Source organism: Cucurbita maxima, unplaced genomic scaffold (assembly GCF_002738345.1).
Source record: "Cucurbita maxima cultivar Rimu unplaced genomic scaffold, Cmax_1.0 Cma_Scf00004, whole genome shotgun sequence".
NCBI classification, from domain to species: domain Eukaryota; kingdom Viridiplantae; phylum Streptophyta; class Magnoliopsida; order Cucurbitales; family Cucurbitaceae; genus Cucurbita; species Cucurbita maxima.
In genome coordinates, this window is record NW_019272020.1 from 1056108 (window position 1) to 1082922 (window position 26815).

Here is a 26815-nt window from a genome sequence, read left to right on the forward strand (position 1 = left end):
CACCAATATCAAAATTCGCTCCAACCCACTTGCAGTCTAATGAGTAAAGAAGAGAGAAGGCCTATAAAAACAAAATGCCACCCATCCACCTCTCCTTCACTATACAACACAGTTCCACAACACAACACAACACAACACAACACCTCCTGTCAATCAATCCATGGCTTCCTCGACCAAACTCATTTCTACCCTCCTTCTCGCTCTTCTGTTCATCCAAGTTCATGCAAGGGAAAGCCATTTCTTCAGCAAAGTACCCAACAATGGCGGCACCTTCTACACCAAAGAAACCCAAATCCCCAACAAGGAGGAGGAGGAGGATCCTTTAACAAACCCACAAAAAACCAGCGGCACCCCACAAGACCATGACCCCAACTTCCTCCCTCAAACCCAAGACAACAACTACGGCCTCTACGGCCATGAATCCGGCCAGCTCCCTCCAAATTCCGACGACAATTTCTCCGGTGACCGCCCTGATGACAATAAGTACAGAAGAAACGACGCCGTTTCTTACAAATCCGAGTCGGAGGAGTTCTACGACAACGACAATTTCCAAAACGGCAACACGAAGCCGTACGAGAATTCGTTTTATTACAACAAGGATCTTTACGACAACGGACGACAAAGCTTCCGCAACACCCGCCTTTCGCGAAATGATTACACTACAACTCCTTTATACAACCAGGAAAAATACCACGACGACGACGACAACAACTTCTACTACAACAGCAACAACAACAACAATGCCAACAACGTGGTACGACAAGGGATGAGCGACACGAGATTCATGGAGAATGGAAAGTACTATTATGACCTCGACAGGGAGCCTCACCATTACAGCAGGTCCAGGGGCTATTTCCGTACCAACAACAACAACAACGGGAACACATACAAGTACGGTAACTCCATGGGAAGGTATCAGAATCAGAATGATGAGGCAGAATTCCAGGAGGAACTGGATGAGTTCGTGCCATAATTTTCAACCCACTGCTCAATTAAGGGAAAATGTCTTTACTTTGCTTTATTCACTTCATATTTAATTGTGCTTCTGTTAAAAAAACCATGAATCTCACCACTCCCCCATAGATTAAAGCAAGCATATATCTTTAATGTGCGCTTATTACTTACAAATATATATATATAAAATCTTTAAGTCATATGATGCATTGAATGCGGATGTGGAAAATTACAAAGCTTTTGCAAGAAATACCACATGGGTTTGGTTTGGGGTTCATTTTTACCTGATGGGAGATGATAATATCTGTTAGTAGATAATGGTGGCTAAAATACTTACTCAAAAGCATACCATAAATGAGTAGATAAGGTGTCGACCTTATCAAGGACCTGCCTGTTCTGAATTATTGTCGCTAAGTGACGAAACCCCATTTTCAAATTTAAATCTGGGAAAAGAAAATCCAAATCCAGTCGGTCTCATGAGGATGTAAGAAGATGGGTAGCGGAGTGATGAATTCAATGGGGCCGTCGGACAGCTACGGCGGTGGTCCATTATGGCCAGTAGGGAAGATGGGAACACCCACAAAGAATTGCACTTCTTTTTTTGCTTCTTGTTGTTGTTCTTCTTTAGGGATTTGTGGGGATTGCAATATCATCATACTCCATAGCTGCAAATATTCTCTCTTTTTTCAACTCATTAACCCTTGCACTCCTTTTAATGTTTACCTCTTTCTACTTCGTATTGTCATTGTCATTTTGTATTTGCTATCATCTATTAGTCTTGTAAATTTAAATATATTTAGAAAAGATGTTGAAAATTGAATGACTGATTTGGACCAGCGTCTTTTTTTTCTTTCTTTTTTAAAGCTGAGCTCGAATACGGTGCGAAAAAACGAACCAAGCGGCTCGCTTTTGGCTTTTGTGGGGCTTTCGTGGGTGTGAAATTTAATAAATGAAACCTGACGCAGTCTATACAAATTTTATAAAGTCTATAATTTATTGTCTTCGTTTTGAAATAAATTCCAACAATATTATTCACTCCCACCATTTAATTTCCCCAAACTAAAAACACCACACAAACAATAATAATTATAATAAGTATAATACACATTCAACTTTACACGGCGTTTCCAATTTATGAATGTTACCCAAATAAGTTCTTATTTTACCTTTTTTTCTTATTTCGGTCTACTCGTTACACGCTTATCGAAATTATATCTAATAAACTAAGAGTTGTTAAGCATTATTGTGGTATCGGTTGAATATTATATGAGCTCACATCTTGAGTTTTGACCAATTATATAAAAAAACATAGCTCTAGTGACGAGTATACGTCAATTATTACTTTTAAGTCAGCTTAAAGTGAGTGGTTGTCAAATGAGCACAGTTCAAAAGTAATCGACTCAGGTTCCTCTTTTTTAAGTTCAAATTTTCAAATTTTCACATGATAATAACAAACCATAAGTATCTTTATTTTGTCACTAAAAATGGATGTTTCATGCATACATGCATTATGATATGTTTGATTGATGTTGAAATGTAACCGAATGATACTTAATGTAAGCATGTGGCTGATTTAGTTATGGGTTGAGCTAGCAAATACCTAATTTCATCTCAGCCAAGCTTTGAGCTCTGAATGTTATCCATTTTAGCTATATACCATTCACTTATGCCTTAGTCAATAACTACTATAATAATAAGGCTTAGGCAGTGGTTGGCCTAATTATTGTCCTAATGTGACCTAATAGGATATGTTTAGGTAGGGTTATGTGAATTATTTTATTACCCCCACAAAAGACATAATTACAAGAAGCCACATTTAAGTTTGTACAAAAAAACCGAATTAAATTTAAATGGGATTCAGAAATAAATAAATGTGTAATGGTGGAGACACGACATGGCGTGTAATTGAAGAGACGATAATTAGATGGGTGTGTGCAATTTCAGGCGTTGCCGACACAGCTCACTACAAGAACATATCGCCCGATTCAATTTCATTAAATTCATTATTTACTTTTGTGTAATAATTACTGCCAATGCCTACTGACTTTCAAAATCAGCCCCATTTCTTTTTTGTTTTTGCAAATGTGGCCTCGAAGATCAATTGCTTAGCTTGGTTGCTTACTTTTTGGGCGAGCTTCTTGGCCTCTGGTTGGCTGTGGGCTTGGTTGCTCTGACCCAATTGTGTCCTTTGTCAAGAAAGACATGTTCGGCTTCCACCCAACAATTGTGTTGGGCTTTGCTCGCTTAGTTCGAACTTTCTTTTTAACCAATGTCATCACAAATATTTCAATATCGGTGTCTGAGAGAACATTTCTTATAAAATCATGCTTTTTAAAATTGTGAGGTTGACGACGATCGTAACGAACTAAAACGGATAATTCCTATTAGCGGTAGGTTTGAATTGTTGCAAATGATATCAGAGCCAAACACGAGGCGATAAGTGACATTGGGTCCCCAAAAGGTGGGTTGGAGAGAGTACGAAACATTTATTATCATGATGTGAAAACCTCTCTCTCCAAACCTTGAGGGGGTAGCCTAGAATGGAAAATTCAAACCATTGATGCACTCGGTATCCAAGGAGGTGGGTTGAAGAGGGAAACAAGACATCTATTATAAAGATGTGGAAACTCCTCCCTCCAAACCTCTGGGAGAAGCTTGGAAGGGAGAGCTCAAAGAGAACAGTATCTCGATGTGTATTGAGTCTGCTGCATATTTTAAAATGTGAGACTAACAAGTTACGGAGGTTTATTCTAACATGTTGCACTAAATTTGTAATATATATATATATTTTGTTAAATTGAAAAAAAATAATTGTTAAGATATTAAGGTTTATTCATCATAAGTAGAATTTTGGCACTAAAACCAAAAATTTCTTCAAAAAATTTATATGAAGATGGATCCGAGGGTTTAATAGTAATTAGAGACGAGTCATCCACATATTTGCGCCATTGGATCAGAGTGATCTGATCTCATAGGTTCTGAAGTGTGTTCGTACGGTACGAACGCATACACTGGAATACCTAAAGCCGAAGTAAAGGGCTAAAACCTCAAGAAAACCCCAACGAAGAAATTTCCGAATTCCTTTGCTAAATCCCTAAAGCATGTCCTCCGCCGCTGCCATGGCTGCTAGATCAGCCTTCAGATCAACCCTTGCCCGAGCCACTATCTCCCGCAGACTTACCAATGGCGCCAAAGTGAAATCACCCGCATCTCCGTTCAGCATTCCCAAGCAGAATCCACTCTCCCAGTCCCATCGCATTTTGAGGTAAATTTTCGATAAAACTTCTTTGGTATTTCGAATTTTGTTATGTGTCTGATGGATTTTTATCTCGAAGATCTCCTGTTGAAATGAGTTGCTGTGTGGAATCGTTGCTTCCTTACCACTCTGCTACTGCCTCTGCATTGCTTACGTCTATGCTTTCCGTCTCTCGTCGTAGCTACGGTTGGACTTCTGAAGGTACTTTCATGCTCTTATCGCCGAATTTTTCTATGTAAATATCTGAATTGCTTGTTCGTTCGTTTTTTTTAATTGAGTTTTCCCTCTTGTCCTGTTTAGCTTTAGCTTTGGGTTGGTGATTCTACCTTCTTTTAATGGCTAGGTTCTTATGGTTCCCTTATCCCTAATCCAAGGTGGGGGGGTTTATATCTTAGGTGAATTCAAAATGTGGTTGAGCAGTAAATGTTCATTGAGAATTTGAAAGAACAATGTTGTTCTGTGGCTGGAGAATCTTTAATTTTCATTTTCCTCAACCCATCTTTTACTCTCTTGCGCGATGAAAGAGTGCACATTGCTTTTCCTTTTGTAGGACAAGACGAGACTATTTGAGGTCTCAGCATGAACGGTGGAATGACTGGATTTAATTTTGTTGTCGACTTTTTGGAAATTGTGGTAAAATATTTCTCGAGTGGATTGTGTTAGAAAACCATTCTTTTGTGGTGAATCCGAGCTCAGAGATTCAACCTTTTGTTCCTATGACTTTATGGAGTTAGTGGTCAGATTGATGGCTGATGAAATTCCAAATAAATTATTGAGTTCAGATCTTGTTATTTTGAATCTTTAAGTGGAAAATTTTATTTGTATTCTATTTGTCCAATGGATCCTTAGGGCTTAGACCAATATGATATTCTGGTTCCATGTTTATAGTCTAAGAATTAGAATTCACTTGCTATGTTTTATGCTTTTCTTCTTTCAATGCTCTATGGTATTACCATCTAGCCACTGTCTGAATTTTAAAAATTAGAACCTAAAGAGCTCAATCTTGTTTATTTTATTGGGATCTTGAATTAATATTAGACCATAGTAATTAGTTAGCTTTGTGACGAAAGTCAGGTTACCTTGAATTTTCTTTTTCGTTTTGTGTTCATTGATGGCATTAATTTTAGTAATATGACAAGGGTGATATTGATTTCTTTTACCACTCAGATTGCAATGATGATGTATGATGAATGTCGGATGGTTCGAGCACTTGCGCTCTAAAGACAAGATGCTGAAATAAAGTCATGTATTGCTAGTTTTTTCGTGTGCAAGTAGTTCAGTGACATTGGGTTTTATAGCTGTAGGAAGAAACAAACTCATAACTGAGTTCACGTAGGTTGATATTCATGTTGGTGAGGCATAATTTTGTTATATTCACCATTCCTAATGACAGTTCACATCCTTGAGTTATCCTTGCTGTATAACTGTTCTTTCTCTTGAAACTTTGGGGACTTTACTTGAGTTCGTATCCTTCAAATCTTACTTTCTATAAAATGGTGTTATTACATCATTGTCACCCTGAAAAGTGAAACTTCTACATTTGCTTTTATGTTGTAGATTCTTGAATGATGAATGCTACCACTGAGCAGGACTTACCTAAGGTAATCAATTCTAGGTTAGCGTCCCCTCCTGCAACTAAAAGATTATTATGAAGAATCATACTGACATTAGCATCAAAATTTTAGTGTGGCATGCACGAAATGGATCCAATAGATTACAGAGTGCAGTTGAAATGAGTCCTAGTGCCAGGAGAGTGCAAGGGGAATAGTTTACGGGGTTTATAAACATATAGAAGGTCCTATGCTGGTACTTCTTGAAAGAAAATTTTATGTAGTGATTTACAAATGAATTTAGTTCTCCCCAACTGTTACTATGACTGATCCCTTAGGGGCATTACTTTTCATGATGGTCTTCCTTCTTGAAATCTCATATCCCATTGAAATTTGCTATCAGCCTCCCTTCAGCTCCGCCCCCATCTTCAATCACATTGTCTAAAATAGGTTTCAGATATGTAATCTCTAGAATGTAACCTTGTATCCATCATCAATCTTTTGCGCCTTTATGTATCTAACTCCACGTGTTTCTTTCTCTAGGATCGTGAGAGATTGCTCATTGCTGAACTTGGCTAAGCGACTTGCTGTGTGATTCTTTACTGTTTACTTGACTTAGAAGTCCTAGGGGGGTGGACACCTTTACCATTTCCAAGCTGGAGAATAACAATATACATGTTTGTTAATCATGATGTTTTAGCCATAAAAATTGAACTTTAGATGAGTTGGTTACAGTTTCTAGACAATGTTTATAATCGACATTTCCCCTTTTTCTTTTTTTTTGTATTGTAGATGGATGATTACTGTCTGTTGAGATGCGGTGCATCGATCATAGTTTCGAGAATTTGAATGGAGACTGTAAGATTTTTTTTACCAAGATATGATGATACGTGATTTAAGATTTCCATCTGTAGAATTATGTTTTTATGATTACCTGCAAGTAACAGTAAGTAATTTCCTTATATTTTTTTCCCCCTTTCACCCTTTTTGTTCCAACGAGAGCAAAACCTCCCTCCATGTTCATAGGAAAGGGTGTGTGCTAGATTCTTGGTGTGAATTCATGGTAGCATTTTAGGCGAACTCATTTAGATATTGATTTCTATTTTGAGTATTTAAGACCTAAAAATATATATTAGTTCATAATTAGATCTGCCTATTTTAAAACAATAATCAAAATTTAAAGGAAAATGATTTTCCAACCCTGAAACGCCGATTTCCCGTTTTAGAAATTCTCCATGTATATCGGTACCTTGCTTTTTCAATAAATTATTTATTTATTATTATTATTACGATGATGCTCCCATCACTGGGTACTCAAAAAAGAAAAAAACAAATCCTTTTCTCTTCTGTCCAATGGGAATCTCTTGGTTGATACCATCATTGTTCTGTTTCACCATTTTAACCTTTTGGCTTCCATAATTTTATTTCTTTCATTTATGTTCTCTTTTTAATAGGTTTATTTATTTATTTATTTTTCTCGAGTTCCACATCCTATAAAAAGTAATTTCTAAATTGAAAAAGAAAAAATACACATGAAAGAACAAAAAAAAAATAAAAATAAAGATGAATTACTAATTTAACTGTTTTTAAGTTCAAAATATGCATATTAAGATAATCAAAATAAAAAAAGGAGGGAAATTGAGCATATTTATATAGGGGTAAAAGAGATGGATTAGAAAGAAAAGAAAGAAATAAAGGAAAGAAAATGCGGAAAAATGTGAACCACGAATAGGAGGAAAAGAAAAGAAAAAAGAAGTGGCGAAATTCGCTCGCATGGCGATGAAAAGCTGAGGCATTACCCTTCTCTGTGTGTCCACCCAAATGGCTGCTACTCCCGTCTCTCCTCCATTCCTCACTTCTGTTTCTTCTTCCACCTACTCGGGAAGGCACTCTCCTCTGTTTTTCCCCACCTCTGATTGAGATTGAAACTTTATCTTCCAGTTTCGTCTCCTTCGTTGCCAGAAATGGATTCCGATTTCTGGACCTCCCGCCTCGCCGCCGCCAAACGCCACTATATGTTGCAGCATCATCATCAAACCTCCAACTTAGGTTTAGCAGCCCTTCCGTTTTCATTTTCTCATCTACCTTTTTTTGTTTTGTTCTTTTTTTTGCTTTCTGATTTGTTGATTTGGTTCGGCTTAGATCTGTTGGGAATCGATGATTTGGAGATGGACGATGACGCTCGCCCCCATTTTTCATGTCCTTTTTGCTATGAGAATTTTGACGTTATGTCCCTTTGTTCGCATCTGGAAGACGAGCACTCTTGCGAGACAAGAGTCACGGTACGTATTTCCTCCTTTCTCTTTTCTGCGTCCAACCAAGTTTATATGCTATTCACCTGGGACTAGGAGGATGAATTTTTCTTCATGCTATTATGATTGTTTCCGTTTATGCTGACAGCTGCTCGATACTGATGCTGATGCTGAAAGTTTTCAGCGTCTCTACTCGCCTAGGTTCTTTATTAGGCTTACATAAGATTTATGGATTTTGAAATTATAGAAACGATTTCCAGTCTAGTTCATTAGAGATTTTAGCAATTGTTGTTCTGGACATTCTGTGGTTATAGTTCTGCCAATCCTTGGAAGTTGTTGTGTGTAAGAATTGTTTTAGGTTAATCTTCCATTTTCTTGTGAAATTATTTTTCTTCTTACCCATTATTCGATGAGATCCCCAAAGTATTTTTCTGCATTTTTAGGTTTTTGTTTTATGAGAAATTAGGCTTCTGCTTAATTTGTATTTTCTTTGCAGGTTTGTCCCATTTGCTCGGTTAAAGTCACGGGGGACTTGTTGAGCCATATAACATTGCACCATGGACACTTGTTCAAGATATCCTTTAAATTTGATACTTGTTCTTGCGGACCACTGTCATTTAAGTGGTATATTTTTGAGGAGGAAGCTATTATTTTTACGATGCCCATCTTGTTTGCTTAACAAAGGATCACCTTCAGAGAGGCTGCAGGTTGCGTAAGATTGCCATCCCCAGCAGTCAGGCATTGTCTCTCTTGAGCCGGGACCTTCGCGAGGCCCATCTGCAGCTGCTTCTGGGGAGCAGTGGTTACCGTACAAGCACCACTAATGGGCCTAATGCAGCTCATGATCCGTTTCTATCCTCACTTATTTTGAATTATCCTGCATCTGAAGTTGAAGATATCTCGAAATCCATGCTAACCAGTGCCGAAGACACATCTTCAGAGAATGTGGCACCATCACCTATTTGGAAATCAAGGTACTTGTTCACATCCCTTTCTGTTTTTTTATTTTTCCTTTTGTTTTGCTGGATTTCTCTCTTATTGTTGCTCCTCAAACCACTATTGTGTCTGTTCATCAAAAAGGGTTTTGGTTAGATCAAGCAACTGTTATGCCTCTTAGTTCCCTTGTATGCCATGAGTGCAAAGGTCCTTTGCTTTAACCTAATCCTAGTAGTTCCATCGGCCTTTACAGCTACTTGTGTTGCCATAGTCAAGTAACAAAGATCTGTCTATTTTGCATCAATGGAGGAATTAATCTAGTTACGGCCTCTGCTTACCTCTTCCTGTTGTTTAGTATCAACACATTTCTTCCTCTCCCCAGGTTTGATCCTTCTTTGAGCCAGGAAGAGCGGGATAAAAGAATGAGACAAGCTATTGGGAGAGCAGGCTTTATGCGGGATATGCTTTTCTCAACTCTCTTAGAGGATTAATGAAAGCAGTAAGTTATTACCAAAATGATGCTAAAATGAATAAATTAAGAGACGTTGAATTGATTCTTATGGCTTTATTTTTCATCGACCCAATATGAAACTCTTTGAGATCAAACACTCTTTGAGTATGGTTGATGATAATGTCCTTCATTATAACCAGTGAATAAATTCCATTGAATATAAAGTCTGTTGATTTATTATGGTTGTGCTGCAAGAAGAATTTGAATCTAAAAATTTCAGAATAATGAACGACAAGAGGGGAGCATTGTTATGCTCATTGGCGCTCGAAGGTCGGCCGGGCAGTACCAGCAGCCAGACTACACAACGCCATACAAGGAGAAATTTGGATGGTCAACAACACAAACGTAAGAATCTCCAATTGGATGGCAACTACTGGGGATAGGCCTAGAGCTAGTTCGAAGGAAATTACAAATGCTGTTCTTTTAAAACCTTCTCCTTTCATTGTGACACAACTATGTTGATGACCTATCATTTTGAATTTATTATAGAGTGTGATGATGAATTGGATGTTGGTGTTATAGTTGAGATCAAAAGATGCCAATGTTCATGGAAGGGAACATTACACACATGACAGTTACTGCCTTTTGTCATTTTCAATTCATTTCGGTTCAACAGTCAATGTCGATGGGTGTGTGCGTTCGTCTCAATTATATGTAGGTACATACAAATATTTTTGAAAAATCCTAGAAATTACAGAATTCTTAAGAATTATTTGGTTTACAGGTTTATCCAGGTCTTTCCAGATTGAATCCTTAATGTGAATCTTTAGCTAATACAGAAACCATAACTAACTACCCTAAGAAAATACAGGCATCAAATTTGGTCTAAACCAATGAAATGAAAGTTCCATACATTTTTATTGCCAATATTTTATACTTTTAGTTGAACTAAAAAATGATTTTTGTGGTGCATAAATAAAGGGCGGCGGTGTGATGAAGTGGAGCAATTGAAAGAGTCGGTGTATGGGGACAGACAGAGTTGCCGGCATGTGGGCCGACCCATAGGCCCATAGATCCACAGGTACCCCCCACTTATTAACTACTCTCGGGTCAGGTGCGTTCATCTCCACCGTCAATTCTCCCCTATTTGCATCAGACGGTTCCAAAAAAATGAAAAATAAAATAATTCCTTTTTTGGGAAAACCAAGTATAATATGAAATAAAAGAAAAGAAAATAAATCTGGATAAGAATGTTGTGAAGGGTGACGTGCCCACCCGATTCATCCTTTTTCACTTTCTTCATCGAAAGAAACCCTAAAAGCTGAATAAATCGGAGTAAAATCATTCTCTATTCTAATGGCGTTGGAGCTTCTCGTCTTGGGCTGCACCGGAGTTGTGGTCTTCCTCCATGGAGCCAATTTCTTCTTCCACGCTCTCTGGCAGCATTTCACCGTCCGATCTCTCAGGTATCCATCCATCCATCCATCATCCCCCTTTTCCCCCTTCCAGTTTTAGTTTCTATCTGGTTTGCACCTTCTGCGATCGTCGACTCTGGGCATTTCCCTCTGTTTCTGAAGACGACGCTCTATGGATCTTTCGGTGATTCCACTCCCAATTTTTATGATCCACTAAACCTAAGTACTAGGATTTTGATGAATGTTGGAGTATCCTCGGCGTAATGTTGGGGCTAATCTGTCGATTGTTTTTCTTTTCGTGATTTCAGCTTCTTGGGCGCGATTGGATGATAGAAATTTGAGAAGGCGAGCAGTGGATCATTTAATTGGAGATGAACAGCAGCAGATTGAAGACTATAGTATATATCCGACGTTGTGATTTAATCTTTAATCTAGATTTACGCTGTAATTTGTGCTGATGACGACGAATAAATAATCTAATTTACACGATACATATAGATTAAATTCTATGGACTTCGATTCTTGTGGACTGCATAGATCTTGCCATTCATCAACTTGTTTTTCATACTCCATTTCCATTTCCATGTTTATGGAGTGGATTACAAGTATCAACTAGTTTATGATTTCTTGGCTGTAAAGGGAAGTAAATATCATGCAATTTTGCGAAACTGGTTTTGAAAGATGAATTTCTTGAAGAATATGAATTGAATTGCATGAATATCGAAATTCTCAGGGCTTTTTGGGTGGAGATCTGAACACCCTAGAGTTAGATGAGATCAACAATGCCTTAACCTGTTACACTCATCCTTCAATTTTATGCCTCCAATTGGAACATAGTTGATTTATATAACAAAATCGGACAAAACTATAAATATGATGATTTTTCTATAAAGTTTTGGACATATCTCCTAATTAGGTCTAACTCATATGTGGTAGATTAAGGAGAGAAATAGTCCTATATAGGCTGATTAAGAAAAAAAAATCACGGGTAAAAACAAAATCACGAGCACTTATGCTCAAAGTGGACAAAATGATAACATTATAGAAGTTCGTGATTTCTAACATAGTATTAGAGCTATGTCCTTAATTTAATCATGTCAATATAACTCTCAAAATGTCAAATAAATAAATAATGTATTAGAACTATGTCCTTAATTTAATCATGTCGAGATAAATGGTTCAAAACTCCATTTAAAATTGCATCCTTCAAAGAAAAACTCAATTTAACTAAATTAGTAACGTTGCAAATATTGGGCTTGTTATGGAATTCTTGAATTGGCATTTAATTAAATTGCTTCAAAAGTAAAAGAAACGGACATTGTCAGTTGTCACGGGTCAAACTGACATCAAACACGCTACTTTTTTTTAAACCCCTTTTTTTTCTTTAATTTTCAGGTCAACGTTTTCCAGTCTTTCCGTTAAAACTAACTTTCTGTTTTTTTTTTTTTTTTTTTTATAATAATTCTATAAATATATTTTTGTTGCTTTTATTATTTGCTGCCACGAACGCAACCAACCCAATTTATTATTATTATTAAATTTGGATCAATAAATTCACCTCCAAATTACAAGTCAATTTAAGTCAGTAGTCTGATTATCACTTTGATGGCGTCAACTTTCCGGCACCCCCTCCGCCGCCTTTTCCGCCTCTAATATTGACTTTTCCCCCTTCTTTTGTCCTTTTTGCCATTTCCATTCTCATATTTAAAAAAAAAAAAAAAAAAAAAAACAATCCATTAGTTTAATTTTTAAATAATTTTCTCATTTAAATATTCGTTGCACACAAATAAAAGTGGAGTATAAAATTAATATTCTTAGTGTGTAAATAATTAAAAAAAAAAGACGTGCATAATTAATTCAAAAACTCGGTTGTTGTTCCTTCCACGGCTGAATTGGAATCCTAATTTCAATTCGAATTTCATTAATTACATTTAAATAGATTTTATCGTCCTTTAAAAAGAAAAAAGAAAAAGGAAAAAAAAACAAGAAGACACGTCATTGCTTTGGCGTCAGAAGGTGCGGGGAATGTGTGCGTGTGCGGCAGCCCATAGTTCGTAATCGTGGCTGCGGAACCCACAGTTTGTCTGCCAACGCGTTATTAGGCCATTTCAACGCCACGCGTCCACCACTCACTGGCTTAAACCACACGGTCAATGGACCGCTTCAAACCCCTCTTATCTTCATCTCTGTGTGTGGAGCAGTCGTAGCCCCCATTTATTTATTTATTTTATTTTATTTCCCCAAAAAGAAGACACGTCATTGCTTGAGTTTAAAATTAATTAAATCCTAGTCACGAGGCGAATTGCCAGAATATGCCGACAACTTTTTTCCACCTGCTGCTCCGCTACACGCGCTCTTTTTCCTTTTCTTTTTTAAATTAATTTTATTTATAATTACGCCCTCCTGAATTTTGTCTCCGGATTGCCCCTGCTTTTAAATTTGTTATTATTTAATTTCTTTTAATTAATGTATTTATTATTTCTAATTAACCTAATTCAATGCTAAACGCTTGCGTTTTGACTCCCACATTTATTCTATTGAATTGGAGACCACCCCTTTCTTTCCTTTCTATTCATACCATTAACACTATTATTATTATTATTAATATTCATTAACTTCCAATTTTATTCCTAATATTTTCTTAATTTTCCGTTTAATATCTCTAAATTACTTATTACATTTAAAATTATATGTTTAGAGTTATATTAACCCAATTTATCATATGGGTTTTTTTTTTAGATGTCAAAGAAGTAAAAAAGTTATTTATTTATTTATTTATTTATTTATTTATTTATTTGACGTTAGTGAGTAGAAGGGAGGAAGTAGAGGGTACGCGGGGTGGTAATAGAGAGAGCGCGTGGTTGAGGGTAAAAGGCAAACGTAATCAACAGTAATGCAAAACGCGCCCATCCCTGTGGATCTGCTGTATTGACAACCCCACATGACACTTAATTCGGGGACTGGATTGCGAAATTACCACCACACCCTTCGGACTAGCCGCCCCTTTCTCAGTCAATTCTCTTCTTGACTGTGCCCCCCCCCTCTTATCTCCACACCCTCGGCCCCATTTCATCATCGTAATCAATTCCTCGCCGATTCATTCCCCCAATTCTTCATCCCTTCTATAAATTCCCACCATCCCGTCTCCACTCCTCGGCATCTCGACCCATTTGCCCCCCACTTTCATCCATCTCTCTCACCCGACACCCATAAAGACGGGGAAAAGAAAAGGCAGAAATCGCCGGCCCCTTTTTCATTTCTTTCATTTGATTTTCATCGGATTTTGGGATTAATGGCGCCGAGGGAAAAGGCGGTTGCCGTCAAGGCCAACGTCGGCAACGTGAAGGAAGTGCATTTTAGAGGAGTGAGGAAGCGACCGTGGGGGAGATACGCCGCTGAGATCAGAGATCCCTGTAAGAAGAGCCGCGTTTGGCTCGGAACCTTCGATACGGCGGAGGAGGCGGCCCGAGCCTACGATAAAGCCGCTAGGGAGTTCCGCGGTGTCAAGGCCAAGACTAATTTCCCTATGCCCTCCTACGATCTTCTTAACCTTAACAATAAGATTAACATCAGCAATAACCAGAGCCCGAGTCAGAGTAGCACGGTTGAGTCCTCCAGCCGAGAGCAACCTCTAATGGTTGATTCCTCACCTTTGAATCTCAATCTCGGTCACGGCATGCCCGGACTCACATCCACCGGAGCCGTCACTTTCCCGTTCCAGCGTTACCAAATTCCCATGATCGGAGAAGTTTTTTCCCGCGGCATACCGCCGTCAAACCACGTTCTGTATTTCGATGCCGCCCTTCGTGCCGGAATGATCAAGACCCATCCTCATCCAAACCAACGGCTACGCTTCGACCATCATCCCGAAGCCGTGAGTGATTTCCGCCGCGAGTACGCCGGCGGCGGTGTTCAGAGCGATTCGGACTCCTCCTCCGTTGTAGACATGAACGGGCAGGACCTCAAACCCAGAGGCGGCGTCGGCGTTGGCGGCCTGGATTTGGATCTGAACTTTCCCCCACCAGAATCCGCCTGAATTTTTTTACCCACGCAAGAAAGAACGGCTGGGATTTATATTGAAGTAGTTCCCTTTTTTGTTTCAAAATATGTGTTTTAACGACAATAACTTAAATACAAAATGTTAGAAGTGGAGAAGGAAGATGATACGATTGTGAATACAAATCCGTCCGATCTCCTCATTTTTGCAGCACAGAGTAAATGAAAACCCATATATGGAGTTTCTCATCCTTCTCATGCTGTTCTCCGGCGAGGGATCTTTTTGCAATATTATTTGTGTATTTAATTTCCCTTCAAATTAATTTTGCTGTAGTTCTCAGTTTATTTATAATATCATCTTCAAATGGTTTCTACTTGAAATGAAAAAATTCCTACAAAATTCCTTCTCCCATTACCAACAGTTCAGACCAAAAAATGAAAAGCAAACCGCCGGTGGTTTAGAGATGGAAGGGAATTTGACACGTGGAAGTCGTTGTCGTGGTGGATGGAGAAAACACAGACAACACGTGTAATCAAATATTCATCCGTCGGCGGCTTTGGTACAGTTGTGTGAACCAAATTTTTTTCTTTTTTTAATAAATAATAATAATTGAGATGGGTGTGGGTGTTGCGGTGGCGTCCCCCACACGCTTGAGAAAGATAAGGAAAAGGTGGGGGCACGTGCGTGGCGGCCAATGGAGGCAGCTGCTTTGAATCCGGTTTTTACGCGTACGACACCCGAAGGGGCGGTCTCGTAATGGGGACCACTCCCCCAAACGAGAAGTGGGGGATATGCGCGGCTGCCGATTTTACCTGCACATTCAAATCTCTCCATCCTACTACCCCTACACCTATTCACTTTATTATTATTAATAATAATAATATAATGTAAAGTTTATATTTTAAAAATTGTGGTCCCTATTTCAAAAACCTTCAATTTTGATTTATTTAACGGAAAGAAATTAAACATAATATTAATTTATATTCTAAATAAATAATAAAAAATTCTTAACTTGGGTATGAAGAAAAAACGCAAATTTAGAAGGGAAAAAAAGGAGGAAGGTGATTGGAAGATTCTCCGTTTACCCAACCAAACCAAATAGCAATATTATATTATTATATTATTATATTATTATATTATTATATTTGTTTTGGTTATAAAAATAATAAATGAAACGTAGAAAGGGAAAAGGAAAAGGAGTCAATAGAATTGCAGGCGGCGGAAGATTAATGCGGGAGAAATATGCTTATGGAGATTAGGTCCGCCGCACTCATAATATTGTACGTATTATTATTATTATTATTATTATTATTATTATTATTAAATTGGTAAAATAAAATCCAAATAATGGGAAATTAAATGTTCAAACTTGGGGCAGGAGCAACGTACGGCGCGGGGTGAGGGCTGAGAACGTGTTGACGTGTTGGACACAGACAGACAGATGGTCACACCGGCAACTTGGCGTGTTCGGCCGGCAGTGGACCCCACCACCTTCTTTATTTATTTATTATTATTAAAAATATATATAAAAGCGGCCGAAATGTGAGAGATGCCTTATGTCTATGATGTGCCACGTTTGGCACCCTAATCTAGAACACAGCCCAGCCACCTCACCACCTCGCAACATTAAAATAATAATTATAAAAAGAAAATGAGTGGGTGGCGGCGGCTGCTGCTTCCGACGTGGACGTTGCTGCATTTTGAGGCGACACGCCACGCCACACACGAGTGAAGGGAAAGGCATAAGAAACGACGACGGTTTGGGGTGGATGGGGGGCGTACACAACACACGCGACGAAAGAGCGTGGGTGGGGTGTGAGGAAATATTGAGAATGGGATTTGTATCCCATAAGATGGACAGAAGAAAGTGTGTAGGTTACCCTTTGATTTGATTTGATGAAGAACGTGACACTCAAGGCGAATCCGGACCCACTCCTATGTACGCCCTGATTCCACCACGTTTCACTCCCTCCACCTCGCCTGATTTCGACACGTGTCCCCCCATTTTGAATTATTACGAGAAAATAATTTTATTTCATACAGAATTGGAGTCGTATTCCCAGTGTTGCTTCATCGTTGAATATGTATGTTGCTCTCTCTCTCTCTCTCTGTCTCTGTTTCTATCTGAATGTATTTGGTATGTGGGTTTTGAATCGCATAAGTTTAAGATATAGATTTAGTTCAAATATTAGATGTTTAGCTATCAATTTGATTTCTAGGGCTTAGTTTTTGAGATGCCATTAAAGCTCTTGAATCCTTAAAGTTGTCGAGTGTCGTAGAGGTTTGTTACATTGTAGCTTATCCTTTATACTATACTCGAATCATTTCTCCTTTTTCACTCATCGATGATAATACGATGGATGTTGATTTAATTGAAGACAATTGTTTAGGTCTCTTGGCTTTTGTAAGACTAGTGGGTACCTACAACTTATCTGCCTTCAATTCCCAGTCCTTGTACCTATAAAGATTCCTCTTTAGAAGGTTTTATTTTCATTCATCACATCATTTCTCACCATCCATTCTCAGGAGGATTTGGATTAGGATTTCGAATCTAAGTTTGATACCTAATAGTCCCAACATTCTCCTGCATTTCCTGTCATATGGGTACATTACTTCTCGCTTCTAAGAGGGAAGACTATCCCCACACACCAACACGAGCATTCTAACATGCTTTGGCTCCACTTATATGCATCCTAGGAAAATTTCTAAGAGGTCACTCAAACATAGAATTGCTCCAAGTAAAGCATGATTAACGTTAGAGTTTCTATGATTGAGCCACTAAAAAAGAAGGTGCACCTTGTTGGTATACGTAGTGACTTTAACTTCTTTTAAGTCTGTCTTAGTCATTCTATCCTCAAGTTCGTTTTGGTTCGGTTGTAGTCTTGGTTCATTCATGTATCCCTCTTTTACTCGGGTGTCACATGCTCACCAGTTTCTGCCTTCATTCGTCCCTGAACCACATCTTATTAGATAAGGTATCGTTTTAATACCATTTGTCATGACCCATGCTTAGGATTCATGCCTAGGATTCAGCACCTGATGACCCCAACATTTTCCTACAACAGGATGATGTTACTTCTCGTTTCTAAGAGTGGAGGCTATCCCCACACATACCAACACAAGTTTTTCAAGTATGCTTTGTTCTCACTCATATCATTCTAGAAAAATCAAGAGGCTATCTAACATAGAACTACTCCAAGTGTAGCACGCTTAACTTGGAAGTTCTTATGATTGAACCACGGAAAATGAATTCACTTATGTACTTCTCCTTCTCCTCTCCTCAGTGTCACATCATCCCTTGGATGAAAGACTCTACAACTTCTCTCTCCCTCTCGGTGGGAAGACTTTGATGCTGAATCTAAAGTTAGCCTAAACAGTAGGGAAGGGGATTCAGTTTTGATTGCACCAGAGGGAGGATTCACTTTTGAGCGAACTTCCTGATTGCCAGAAATTGCCTTCTACTGGTTTTGGTGCATCATTTCCCCTTAATAGAGGGGTTTCTGCCTCAAGGAATGGGTTGCCTACTGAGTTTAGACTCTCTTCGGATGGCTTAGCCAAATTGGGTGTGATGGAGGAACCTGCTAATGTTGCATCCCCACGCTTGCTGAACTATCACTTTTCTCCAGTTTTGAGAACTTCTCTGAATCAAAATACTACTCTTCTAACTATGCTTCTCTGTCGTTGTTAAGACAAAGTGAACCTACTGCTCTTAAGTTGTCCTGAAAATTTTCGGTGATTAAGAAAAGGGTCTTTGTATTATGGCGTGCTTTGAGCGTTGCTGTATATATATACAGAACCATATTCAGCGTTTTCTTCACTTACCAATATGTATCCAAAGTTGCTGTACTGATTTTGCTTTAGATATATTGGCCAAAATGAATGTAGTCCAGCAGCAGCCTTAAACTCGCTGGCTCAGACCGTGGAACAACCTCCATTCCACCCAAGCAAACTCCAGATTCTTCCAGTGGCATCTTATTCTTCATACCCAACTGAGAACAAAATCTGGGCCGTTCATAGAGTTGAAGAACAACCAGAGGGTATCCACGTTGTGCTAATATATCATGTGTCCTTCTGCACTGGACCCCAGCCCTCATTTGTTCTTATATTTTAACAGCAGGCAGAGATTCCACGTGTAGAGCAACCCATACACTGCTCTGTATCTGAAGTAGATATTTTTGTTTTCTGCTACCATGTTTTCTGCCTCCTCATCCTTATCCATTTCACATACTCTTTTCCAGCTAGGGTTGTACCTCAACTCAACTCAAATTATAGGAGTTAGTTTGGGTTGGATTAATATTTCTGAACTTGAATTGATTTGGTTCGGTTAAAAACGAATTCTTAAGATAAAAACTTTGGATTGATCCGAACCAAATAATAATTTATAGAATATATTAAGAATTTTAGGGTATTTGACTTCGGCCGTCTGCACTATTTTATCATGCAACAATCACAAATAACTTTTGGTAAGTTTATACTCGTTGCCTTTAAATTTTCACTAGGAATATTGGGGGTAAATAAAGGAGGTTAACCCTTTTTCATTTTTATCTGACGAGGAAAATAAAATCTCTAAAAAAAAAAAAGAAAAAGAAATGGCCAAAGACACTTTAAGCAGCCAGTGCTCTATTTATAAAACCATACACAAAACTAGGGAATTGGGTTCTAAACCAAGTGGGAGGTGAAGTGAACAACAATGGTTCTGCTTGAGAAGCTTTGGGATGATATTGTGGCTGGACCTCGCCCTGACCGCGGCCTCGGCAAGCTCAGGAAAATCACCATTAATCCCCCCATCGTTAAAGGTTTACCCTTGAATCTTGAGAATGAGAATTGTTTCCTGTTTTTTACCATTTCTTGGTTGATTATTGTTACTATTGGTTTCAGATTTGGATGGAGAGGGAAGCAAAGGGTCGATGTCCATGCCGAATAGTCCGGCAACACCCACCACGCCGGTGACACCTACGACGCCGTTAACGGCGGCGCGTAAGGACAATGTTTGGAGGAGCGTGTTCAACCCTGGTAGAAACCTTGCCACCAAGACTATTGGTGCTGAAGTCTTCGACAAACCTCAACCAAACTCTCCAACTGTTTACGACTGGTACGTACCGCCACTTTCCACCCTTCCTACTGGACGGAGTATAATCAAACCTTTAAAATCATAGTGATATTGGTTTCTGAGGCGTCCTGTCCTTAATATTCCCAACAGTTGGTGGGATGATAAAAAGATTCGAAAATTCCGTTCAGATCCAAGCCGTCAGATCTGTTGACTGCGTCACGATCCTGACATCTGAGCCCTCTGTTTTGCCCTAGATAAGACTCATATGAAACTGTTGGTTTTGTGACTACAGGCTCTACAGCGGTGAGACCAGGAGCAAGCACCGTTGATTGGAGGCTCCGGCGGCGTTCACCGGCGGTTTCATGTAAATAGCGTCGTAAAAAGTGTTTGTTGACGTGGACCGGTGGGTTTTGGATGTTTATGTGTTTACGTGTCCTAACTAGGTTTTGACATCTACCAAGCAAGATTTTATATAGTAGTGTTTAATATGTGTGAGTTCGTAGTTAACTAAGTTTTAAGTCTGCTGTCGCGGCCGATGATCGGACGGCTTCTTAATAGAGTCCGCCGTGCACGGCGGTGATGAGCGACTCACGATTGTTATGTTAAATAAATGTGGTCTTTGTGTTCTTTAAAATTTAATCAATCAGTTGATAGAGCAAGATTATGATGAGATAAGCATTAAATTGTGATAATCCCTTCGTTACGGAAAGTGTATGGGAAAGTTGGTAATGGAGTGGGCCCACCACCCGCAAAAGATCTGGTAGTGGGCCGAGTGTATTTCCCGTCAGGGCCCACAAATGTGGAAATTATGGAAAAATCCAAAGAAATTAAAATATTAAAAAACAAGCGGTTTATGGATAAGGATAGAGTCAGAATCAGTAGTGAGCTTAGGTAGGAGGCTACAATTATTGCACTACACTAATGAATTTAATTTTAAATCTTTTCCATTTTATCCCGAGGGAATGGCTACAAAATTCCCAAAAATGTCCAACTCAAAAACTAATGGAATTTGGTTAAATCGAGATTCATGTCCAAATTTGGTTGGCGTTCTTCAAGTTTTCTTCTGAATTTAAGCTGTTTGATCTCATAATTCAAATCTAAATTATGTTTTTTTGGTTTGAATCAACACAACCAGATTTGACTAAATTTTTTTTGCACGCAATCTCTCGGAAAAGTTAACCGATTATTTGATCCCACTAAGTTTTCAATTGATATTTCCCAAGGCAACAACACTATTTGTCCATAAAAATATTGGAAGGAAATCAGAGAAACTCACATATTCAGTAACAAACTATCGTGATGAGATTTGAGCTGAGATGAGACGCAATGTAACGAAAATCGCTCTACATTGTCAAGGCCATCCATATTTCATGGTATCTATATTCGCCCATCACAGCTTTTATCAGTATCGCCTCAGTTAAATACTGCAAGGATGATGAGAATTGCACAGGTATATGGCGCGTCTATTACAGGCGAAAGAGGAAACCCAATAGCTAATGGAGGTGGTTAGATAACAACACATTCAGATGGGGGAAGACATGGAGTTGGAACTTCTTAAAGCATTTGATATCTTTAATCGACACATGTATGAAAATTTACCTAAATCTTCATTTCAAGGATGAACTGGTAGTAAGCACAGTATGTCTGTCGGCATATAAAGGTTTGATGGCCTTTTTCTTCTTAGTCAAACAAATTCGTCTTCACAGAACGCTAGCCCTTTTTCTGATATGCCAAAAGCTGGAATCAAGGCAACAAGCTTAAAATGTTGTATAAAAGGCTTATACAAATGCTTATTCAAGTAGTGGGTGCACTGTTTTCAAGCATTTGTGTGCTGTAGGTTCAAGGCATACCAGATAGCCACAAGCTAGCCGGTGTGTTTTGAGTTTGTCCATTGATAGCGTTTCTTGCTGGTTTAATATCTGTGCACTTTCTTTACATGGGTCCAGAAAAGCTCCCGAGGTTGAAGGATTGATTTTCATTTGCAGCTCTTTCACCACGTACATTTCAATGACATCAACTGAAAGCGCGGTTACAAGAGCAACCAACTGCAGAAGAAAGGAAGCTCAAGAATCAACTAAATAAATGGATGAAGTGCAAGTGCTGTCCATTTAATGAAAGATTACTTGACGTAGGTGTCCAATCGTCACAGATGGCCTGCAGCAAATATATGGACTTCGCAACGCGGGTATTCTAGTTTTATCCATGGAAACGAGCATAAGGTGGACGTCCAACTAAGATTCAGGAAGAGAAGCCAAAAGTCATTGATGGATAGAAACAATAAAGGAACGTTGGGCTTTTAAGCAGCTACAAGAGGTATAGCAGCAAGCATGTCATTCAATAGGCGAACCATTTATACGTTAGCATGTCCATAGTTTATTCATAAGGAAGTTTAGTAACAACTCAAATTGTTGTTTTTACCTCCTCTTCCTCACTGATATTTTCCGAGTTTCGAACATAATCTGACAGCTTGGTGATGCGGTTATTCCTGGAAATTTTACCGCCACCCCCATTAATACCCCCATATCTAGTGTGACTCCTTATTCCACCTTTTCCCCAAGAATGTTTTTCTGAGCTACTAACAAGCCCCATCGATGCACCAACTTTTTCTTTGTTCACTTCACAATCATTTTCGTTACCGCCACCATCTGCTCCAGTAGCTGAGGAAGACTGGGAAAATCTAACAGGACCACCTCTCCTGGACCTTTTATTAGGTCTAGTATCCATACGCTCATCAGCAGAAGATGAATTTTTGCTGGCATCATAATCATTTTCGTCCTCGTTTTCATCAAAGCTTAGACTCTCAATATGATTTTGGAAGCTTTTTTGTCCTCTAGAACTTAATCTCCTCAAAGGCTTTGAACGTTTCCGACCCAAAGCTTCAGTTTGTCGTTTAAGTGTCTGAGCAATGGAAGATTGGATCTGCAAAATAACGACCAAATATGAAGATAGAACAATCAAGTGTGATAAAGATACCTGATATAAGTACAATCGATAATAGCCATGTTGATTTTCAGCACTAGATGTTTCCAAGTCAAATGTAATCGAAAAACACAACAGCTAAGAAAAAAATGCTCCTATTTCATATCCCGATGCTCCCACAACTTTGCGTTACATATCTATCAAATAATGATTTAAATAATTCCTCTCTCTTTTAATCAATTTCAGCATGACAAAATCTGTGGATTCTTGACCATTGAGCAATGTCAAGTGAGCCTATCAACTCTGGAAAATGAACAAATGCATGTCCATAAAAAAAAAAATAATCCTCAAAACTTAGCCTTCTCACCTGCTTATTACGAGCTTTCTCTTCTTCTTGAAAAGCTAGTTCCTACAAAAAAAATTTAATTAATATTGGAGTATGCAGAAATGACGATAACAATCATCAAACACCAAGCTTCCATGATAAAACATAATATTCCCACCTCCTCCTCATATTTGTCGATATCTGGATACAACACAGCAATTAAGGTATCAAAATTTGGATCATCTCTCAAAGAGCGTCGACTGGCACAATGAGTGCGGCAAGCAGGGCACTCATTGTTACTGCAGCAAATTTCAGTAACAATTTGGTTGAAGGAAAATTGTGCAACAATATAATTTAATTTCTTGAGCTGTACAGAAATTAGCAAAATCAAAATAAAAACTACATAAGAACATACCCTAAACGCATTGATTTGTCAATGCATTCCCTGCAGAAGCGGTGCAGACATTCCATCACTGTTCTGGTTTTTCTGATGATTCCTGCACATTAGGAATTGAAAAACTTTTATCGATCTCCTAAGAAGACTATGCATGCATAAACATGGAGATGACCTTCCAACGTAAGCTTTGTGGTTTCCTCACCAAATCCACCTAAATATATTTCCCAAGCATGCTTACATTTAGAATGTCATTGCTCATAGTATTTGGATACATCCACTAAAAATGTCTATTTTCATGAATGTTTTGATTTGGAATTTAGTTATTTTTTTATGGAAGAAAAAAAAAAAAAGATTCTTTGGTGTGCCTTTATCAGATAGCTGTGTGTGCATGAACTGAAAGTAAGGATCAAGAAACTTTACAATATGAGCTTGAGTAACGAGTTGATGCATAAATTCACTAATTGTTATGTGTATACATGCAACACTATCATAAAAGCAGTGCCTCCAAATGAACTTATATGTAGCCTGAACGGTAAGATTTGATAAGGCAGAACACCAAAAGAAAATAAATGAAAACCAAATTCCATAACCTCATACGCTCAAGAATTCACTCCCTCTATGGTCCAATTAGTTACTTTTTGAAGGAACTACCTAATCACAAAACGCAAAACTCCATAACAAAGTCCATGTTAGGACAAATAAGTGAAGGGGGAAAAGTTTGTCATCTTAACTTCTAATTTACTTGTGGGGAATAAGAAAAGCAGAAGGATGGCAATTATTAGTGTCGCCTAAAATATAAACACACGTTCAAAGGTCCATGGAGCCGGAAAAATTCTATCATTTTAGAGTTAGAATTATATGTAAGGCCCATGGGGGGTGGGGGGCGACAACTTACACTGATAACCTTTCTAAGTCAAAGCAAATATGTGAAGAATGAACTGTATGCGTTCATAATTTGATAAAGAAGCCACATCAGAATCCATTTCTAAATCAACAGTCCATTTAAAGAACCAACCTGAGATTTAAATTCTTGCTATCGCTCCCAGATTCGGAATTTTGTGACAGTGGAACGCAAATCTCAGGTTGGTTACATCAGAATTGATTTAAGTTCTCTGACACAACTTATGAACAAAAAAATCAATTTTGTTACATCAGAAAATATTCTTAGATCAGATGGGCCGGTGGCACTTGATTCAACACTTAATAAAAATTAATCCTCTCATTCTTCACATTTCATCCCGGACAAATCAAGCTTTTCAAATAACCTTACTGCTAGGTATCTTACAGTGCATATGTACATTTATACTAACAAAAATAAGTTCATCATATAATATGATTGATATGACAACAAAACGTCTCTTTACAATTCAAACTCAAGATATGACAACAATCTTACTTGTTAAAATCAGTAAAGGCCTGGATGACACGCTTACACCAATATTAAACAGCAAGATTGTTTGTAGTATGCGTGTTTAGGTCTTTAAGAATATGAATTGTATAAAGAATAAAACCAAATGTTCAAATCAATAGTAATTTTGTCTTATTTGAGATAATAGGTTCATCAAGAAAGGATTATTAAAACATACCTAAGCAAATAGGACATTGCACGTCTCTCCGAATGTCTGACAATTTCACGGCTACAAATCTGGAAAATAAAACCAGACAGAAGATTTAGCATGTCGGATCAATGGCAAGACATCTGAGATCGTGCTATACTGTTCACCAGGCAACTAAACAACCGATAAACAACTTTTAATTCGGACACATATTCTACAACGCAACCCACCCAAATAGTTCGTTCATCGAACTAGCGGAAGAGTACCGCTCAAGTTGTCAAAATTTTGGGTAAAATCGTTCTCAATGGAATGTCGGGTTTCCCGTCGTTAACTTTTAGGTATTTGCGTAAAATTGGATCCAACGATGAATGGCGGGAATTAGCAAGTTTTTTCCGTGAAAACTTCTGTTACAGTAAGCTCGATTCCACGTTGAGTGAATGCTTGATCTCGGATCATGTGAGCTTTAACATGGTAGAGAAGCTAAAACCATGTGAGCTCCAACGTCATTACCCACCCAGCAACTCGTAGCATATGTAAAAACAGATTGATCGCATATACGGCCTCAAGAACCTACTTAGCCAACAAGATCCAGCACCCAATTCCACTAACCTTAATCGGAAAAGAAACTAAAATTAAAAATAAAGAAAACTCCGGTGCAGGATAAAAACCGACGAAAGCCTCAGACGTGAAGACTACACAGCTGGTCTTCGAAGGCGGTCGTAGCAAGAACTTACAGAACAATACCACGAAGCAGACCATGCAGATCCCAAAACAATCCCAAGCAGTTAAGCACCAAAGAACTCCATAACCAACCAGATGAAATAAGTCAACAGAGAAAATAGAGTAAAAAGGAACAGCGCGAAGAAGATGACGAACAAAAAGAAGCAAAACAGAGCTCATAATAAACGGAACATACTCGTCCTCATCTTCTTGACTGGATGAAGAGCTTCGATCGGATTCTGTAGAAAGAAGGAGCAACATAGAACACCAGGAACTCAGTACACGCGCAAGAAAAGAATTAAACAAACAAATAATAACATATATGGAATGCAGGAACATGAAAGATTGGGTTGCATCATGAAAATTTAGGGTGCTGAGCAGAAAAAGAAGCGTACCCTCAGATTCTCCGTCTTCAGAGCGATCATTGAAGGTATCATGGAGTCGCGGCAAAAGATCAGCATGAACAGTCTCGTAAACGCGCTTCCGAGCCGGCATTGCTTTGGGTTGAAGCAAAATAAGTTGAAGAAACAACGAAAAGAAGTTGTAAGTTCACCAAAATTGACGTTGGTAGAGATGATGAAGGGGGCGGTGGAGCAAAATGGCAGAGCCGAAGGGGGGAAGGAGCCTCGTGTTCGTGGTTTTTCTTTCAACAAACCAATTTCCACGGCATCAGATTGATAAAAGAAAAGGCACACCAAACAATTTTGGAACGGTCCTTCATCAAGTCTACATATATACGAATTTGCATCCACCACAATCAAGCTATTCTAGGGTATTTTAGTAAATCTGCATACACCCATTTGTTCCAATTTTTCCTTATAAACATCATAAACTCATTCTTGTACCTTTTTTTCCCTCTTTCATTTGTCTGCTTCTACATTCTCTTTGCCGCTCCCTCCTACCAAATTATACTCCTATGTCCGATTTATGTTTTTTCTTAAACTTTAAAATAAGTAATCCGCTAAACATAAATAAATGGATAAAAATGATCGGCAGAAACCCGGTCCCCACAAAATTCTCGTGGGGAATCCATGTCA

At 38.5% G+C, this 26815-nt stretch overlaps 6 protein-coding genes and 1 long non-coding RNA gene across 24 annotated transcripts; 6 read left to right on the forward strand and 1 right to left on the reverse strand.

Annotated features, from left to right (window-relative positions):
- The first annotated feature begins 95 nt into the window (after positions 1-95).
- LOC111478608 (protein E6-like) lies at positions 96-1154 on the forward strand. Its single transcript, XM_023122975.1, has one exon. It carries the CDS (start codon positions 161-163, stop codon positions 971-973), a length of 813 nt encoding a protein of 270 aa, XP_022978743.1. The 5' UTR covers positions 96-160; the 3' UTR covers positions 974-1154.
- A 2776-nt stretch (positions 1155-3930) lies between these two features.
- On the forward strand, positions 3931-6722 carry LOC111478642 (protein NUCLEAR FUSION DEFECTIVE 6, chloroplastic/mitochondrial-like). Of its 13 annotated transcripts, none has more exons than XR_002717515.1 (5): positions 3931-4219; positions 4290-4411; positions 4761-4843; positions 5768-5825; positions 6304-6722. XR_002717515.1 is itself a non-coding variant. In XM_023123018.1 (4 exons), the coding sequence occupies exons 1-3, from the start codon at positions 4056-4058 to the stop codon at positions 5773-5775; spliced, it is 294 nt and encodes a 97-aa protein (XP_022978786.1). In that variant the 5' UTR covers positions 3931-4055; the 3' UTR covers positions 5776-5811; positions 6304-6722. The 13 variants fall into 13 exon arrangements, 7 of the variants coding, with proteins under 7 accessions (XP_022978786.1, XP_022978788.1, XP_022978787.1 ...); XR_002717517.1 differs by having other exon boundaries at positions 6553-6722; XR_002717514.1 differs by having other exon boundaries at positions 5768-5811.
- Positions 6723-7472: 750 nt separating this feature from the next.
- Positions 7473-10028, forward strand: LOC111478621 (protein DEHYDRATION-INDUCED 19 homolog 4-like). 2 transcript variants are annotated; one of them, XM_023122991.1, is made up of 6 exons: positions 7473-7809; positions 7903-8042; positions 8509-8586; positions 8703-8986; positions 9331-9447; positions 9696-10028. In XM_023122991.1, exons 1-5 carry the CDS (start codon positions 7725-7727, stop codon positions 9437-9439), a joined length of 696 nt encoding a protein of 231 aa, XP_022978759.1. In that variant the 5' UTR covers positions 7473-7724; the 3' UTR covers positions 9440-9447; positions 9696-10028. The 2 variants fall into 2 exon arrangements, with proteins under 2 accessions (XP_022978759.1, XP_022978758.1); XM_023122990.1 differs by having other exon boundaries at positions 7474-7809; positions 9680-10028.
- Positions 10029-13922: 3894 nt separating this feature from the next.
- Positions 13923-15129, forward strand: LOC111478617 (ethylene-responsive transcription factor 4-like). Its single transcript, XM_023122984.1, has one exon. The coding sequence runs from the start codon at positions 14107-14109 to the stop codon at positions 14848-14850; it is 744 nt and encodes a 247-aa protein (XP_022978752.1). The 5' UTR covers positions 13923-14106; the 3' UTR covers positions 14851-15129.
- Positions 15130-15953: 824 nt separating this feature from the next.
- LOC111478645 lies at positions 15954-18999 on the forward strand. 2 transcript variants are annotated; one of them, XR_002717522.1, is made up of 4 exons: positions 15958-16091; positions 16190-16750; positions 16855-18848; positions 18926-18999. It is a non-coding gene; the product is annotated as an uncharacterized LOC111478645 (long non-coding RNA). The 2 variants fall into 2 exon arrangements; XR_002717521.1 differs by having other exon boundaries at positions 15954-16091; positions 16855-18999.
- A 438-nt stretch (positions 19000-19437) lies between these two features.
- On the forward strand, positions 19438-20531 carry LOC111478641 (auxin-repressed 12.5 kDa protein-like). Its single transcript, XM_023123013.1, has 3 exons — positions 19438-19607; positions 19690-19903; positions 20154-20531. Exons 1-3 carry the CDS (start codon positions 19502-19504, stop codon positions 20188-20190), a joined length of 357 nt encoding a protein of 118 aa, XP_022978781.1. The 5' UTR covers positions 19438-19501; the 3' UTR covers positions 20191-20531.
- A 659-nt stretch (positions 20532-21190) lies between these two features.
- LOC111478584 (putative E3 ubiquitin-protein ligase RING1a) lies at positions 21191-26491 on the reverse strand. Of its 4 annotated transcripts, XM_023122938.1 has the most exons (10): positions 26174-26491; positions 25975-26017; positions 25089-25147; positions 23521-23602; positions 23284-23404; positions 23148-23189; positions 22280-22780; positions 21985-22092; positions 21712-21906; positions 21191-21598 (listed from the first exon to the last, which is right to left on the reverse strand). In XM_023122938.1, the coding sequence occupies exons 1-10, from the start codon at positions 26271-26273 to the stop codon at positions 21572-21574; spliced, it is 1278 nt and encodes a 425-aa protein (XP_022978706.1). In that variant the 5' UTR covers positions 26274-26491; the 3' UTR covers positions 21191-21571. The 4 variants fall into 4 exon arrangements, with proteins under 4 accessions (XP_022978706.1, XP_022978705.1, XP_022978707.1 ...); XM_023122937.1 differs by having other exon boundaries at positions 21191-21906; XM_023122939.1 differs by lacking the exons at positions 25975-26017; positions 26174-26491 and adding an exon at positions 25289-25960 and having other exon boundaries at positions 21191-21906.
- Between the last annotated feature and the right edge of the window lie 324 nt (positions 26492-26815).

What these genes read in the sequence shown, in the direction of transcription:
- LOC111478608 (XM_023122975.1), top strand. Translation starts at nt 161, where the DNA reads ATGGCTTCCTCGACCAAACTCATTTCTACCCTCCTTCTCGCTCTTCTG.
- LOC111478642 (XM_023123014.1), top strand. Translation starts at nt 4,056, where the DNA reads ATGTCCTCCGCCGCTGCCATGGCTGCTAGATCAGCCTTCAGATCAACC. An exon ending in CAGTCCCATCGCATTTTGAG is followed by an intron (nt 4,220 to 4,289) that starts GTAAATTTTCGA and finishes TTTATCTCGAAG; the next exon opens with ATCTCCTGTTGAAATGAGTT. An exon ending in CTACGGTTGGACTTCTGAAG is followed by an intron (nt 4,412 to 4,553) that starts GTACTTTCATGC and finishes TTTAATGGCTAG; the next exon opens with GTTCTTATGGTTCCCTTATC.
- LOC111478621 (XM_023122991.1), top strand. Translation starts at nt 7,725, where the DNA reads ATGGATTCCGATTTCTGGACCTCCCGCCTCGCCGCCGCCAAACGCCAC. An exon ending in TCATCAAACCTCCAACTTAG is followed by an intron (nt 7,810 to 7,902) that starts GTTTAGCAGCCC and finishes GGTTCGGCTTAG; the next exon opens with ATCTGTTGGGAATCGATGAT. An exon ending in ACCATGGACACTTGTTCAAG is followed by an intron (nt 8,587 to 8,702) that starts ATATCCTTTAAA and finishes ACAAAGGATCAC; the next exon opens with CTTCAGAGAGGCTGCAGGTT.
- LOC111478617 (XM_023122984.1), top strand. Translation starts at nt 14,107, where the DNA reads ATGGCGCCGAGGGAAAAGGCGGTTGCCGTCAAGGCCAACGTCGGCAAC.
- LOC111478641 (XM_023123013.1), top strand. Translation starts at nt 19,502, where the DNA reads ATGGTTCTGCTTGAGAAGCTTTGGGATGATATTGTGGCTGGACCTCGC. An exon ending in TAATCCCCCCATCGTTAAAG is followed by an intron (nt 19,608 to 19,689) that starts GTTTACCCTTGA and finishes TATTGGTTTCAG; the next exon opens with ATTTGGATGGAGAGGGAAGC. An exon ending in TCTCCAACTGTTTACGACTG is followed by an intron (nt 19,904 to 20,153) that starts GTACGTACCGCC and finishes TTGTGACTACAG; the next exon opens with GCTCTACAGCGGTGAGACCA.
- LOC111478584 (XM_023122937.1), bottom strand. Translation starts at nt 26,273, where the DNA reads ATGCCGGCTCGGAAGCGCGTTTACGAGACTGTTCATGCTGATCTTTTG. An exon ending in TGAAGACGGAGAATCTGAGG is followed by an intron (nt 26,018 to 26,173) that starts GTACGCTTCTTT and finishes TTCTTTCTACAG; the next exon opens with AATCCGATCGAAGCTCTTCA. An exon ending in ATATCAGTGAGGAAGAGGAG is followed by an intron (nt 22,093 to 22,279) that starts GTAAAAACAACA and finishes CCTGAATCTTAG; the next exon opens with TTGGACGTCCACCTTATGCT.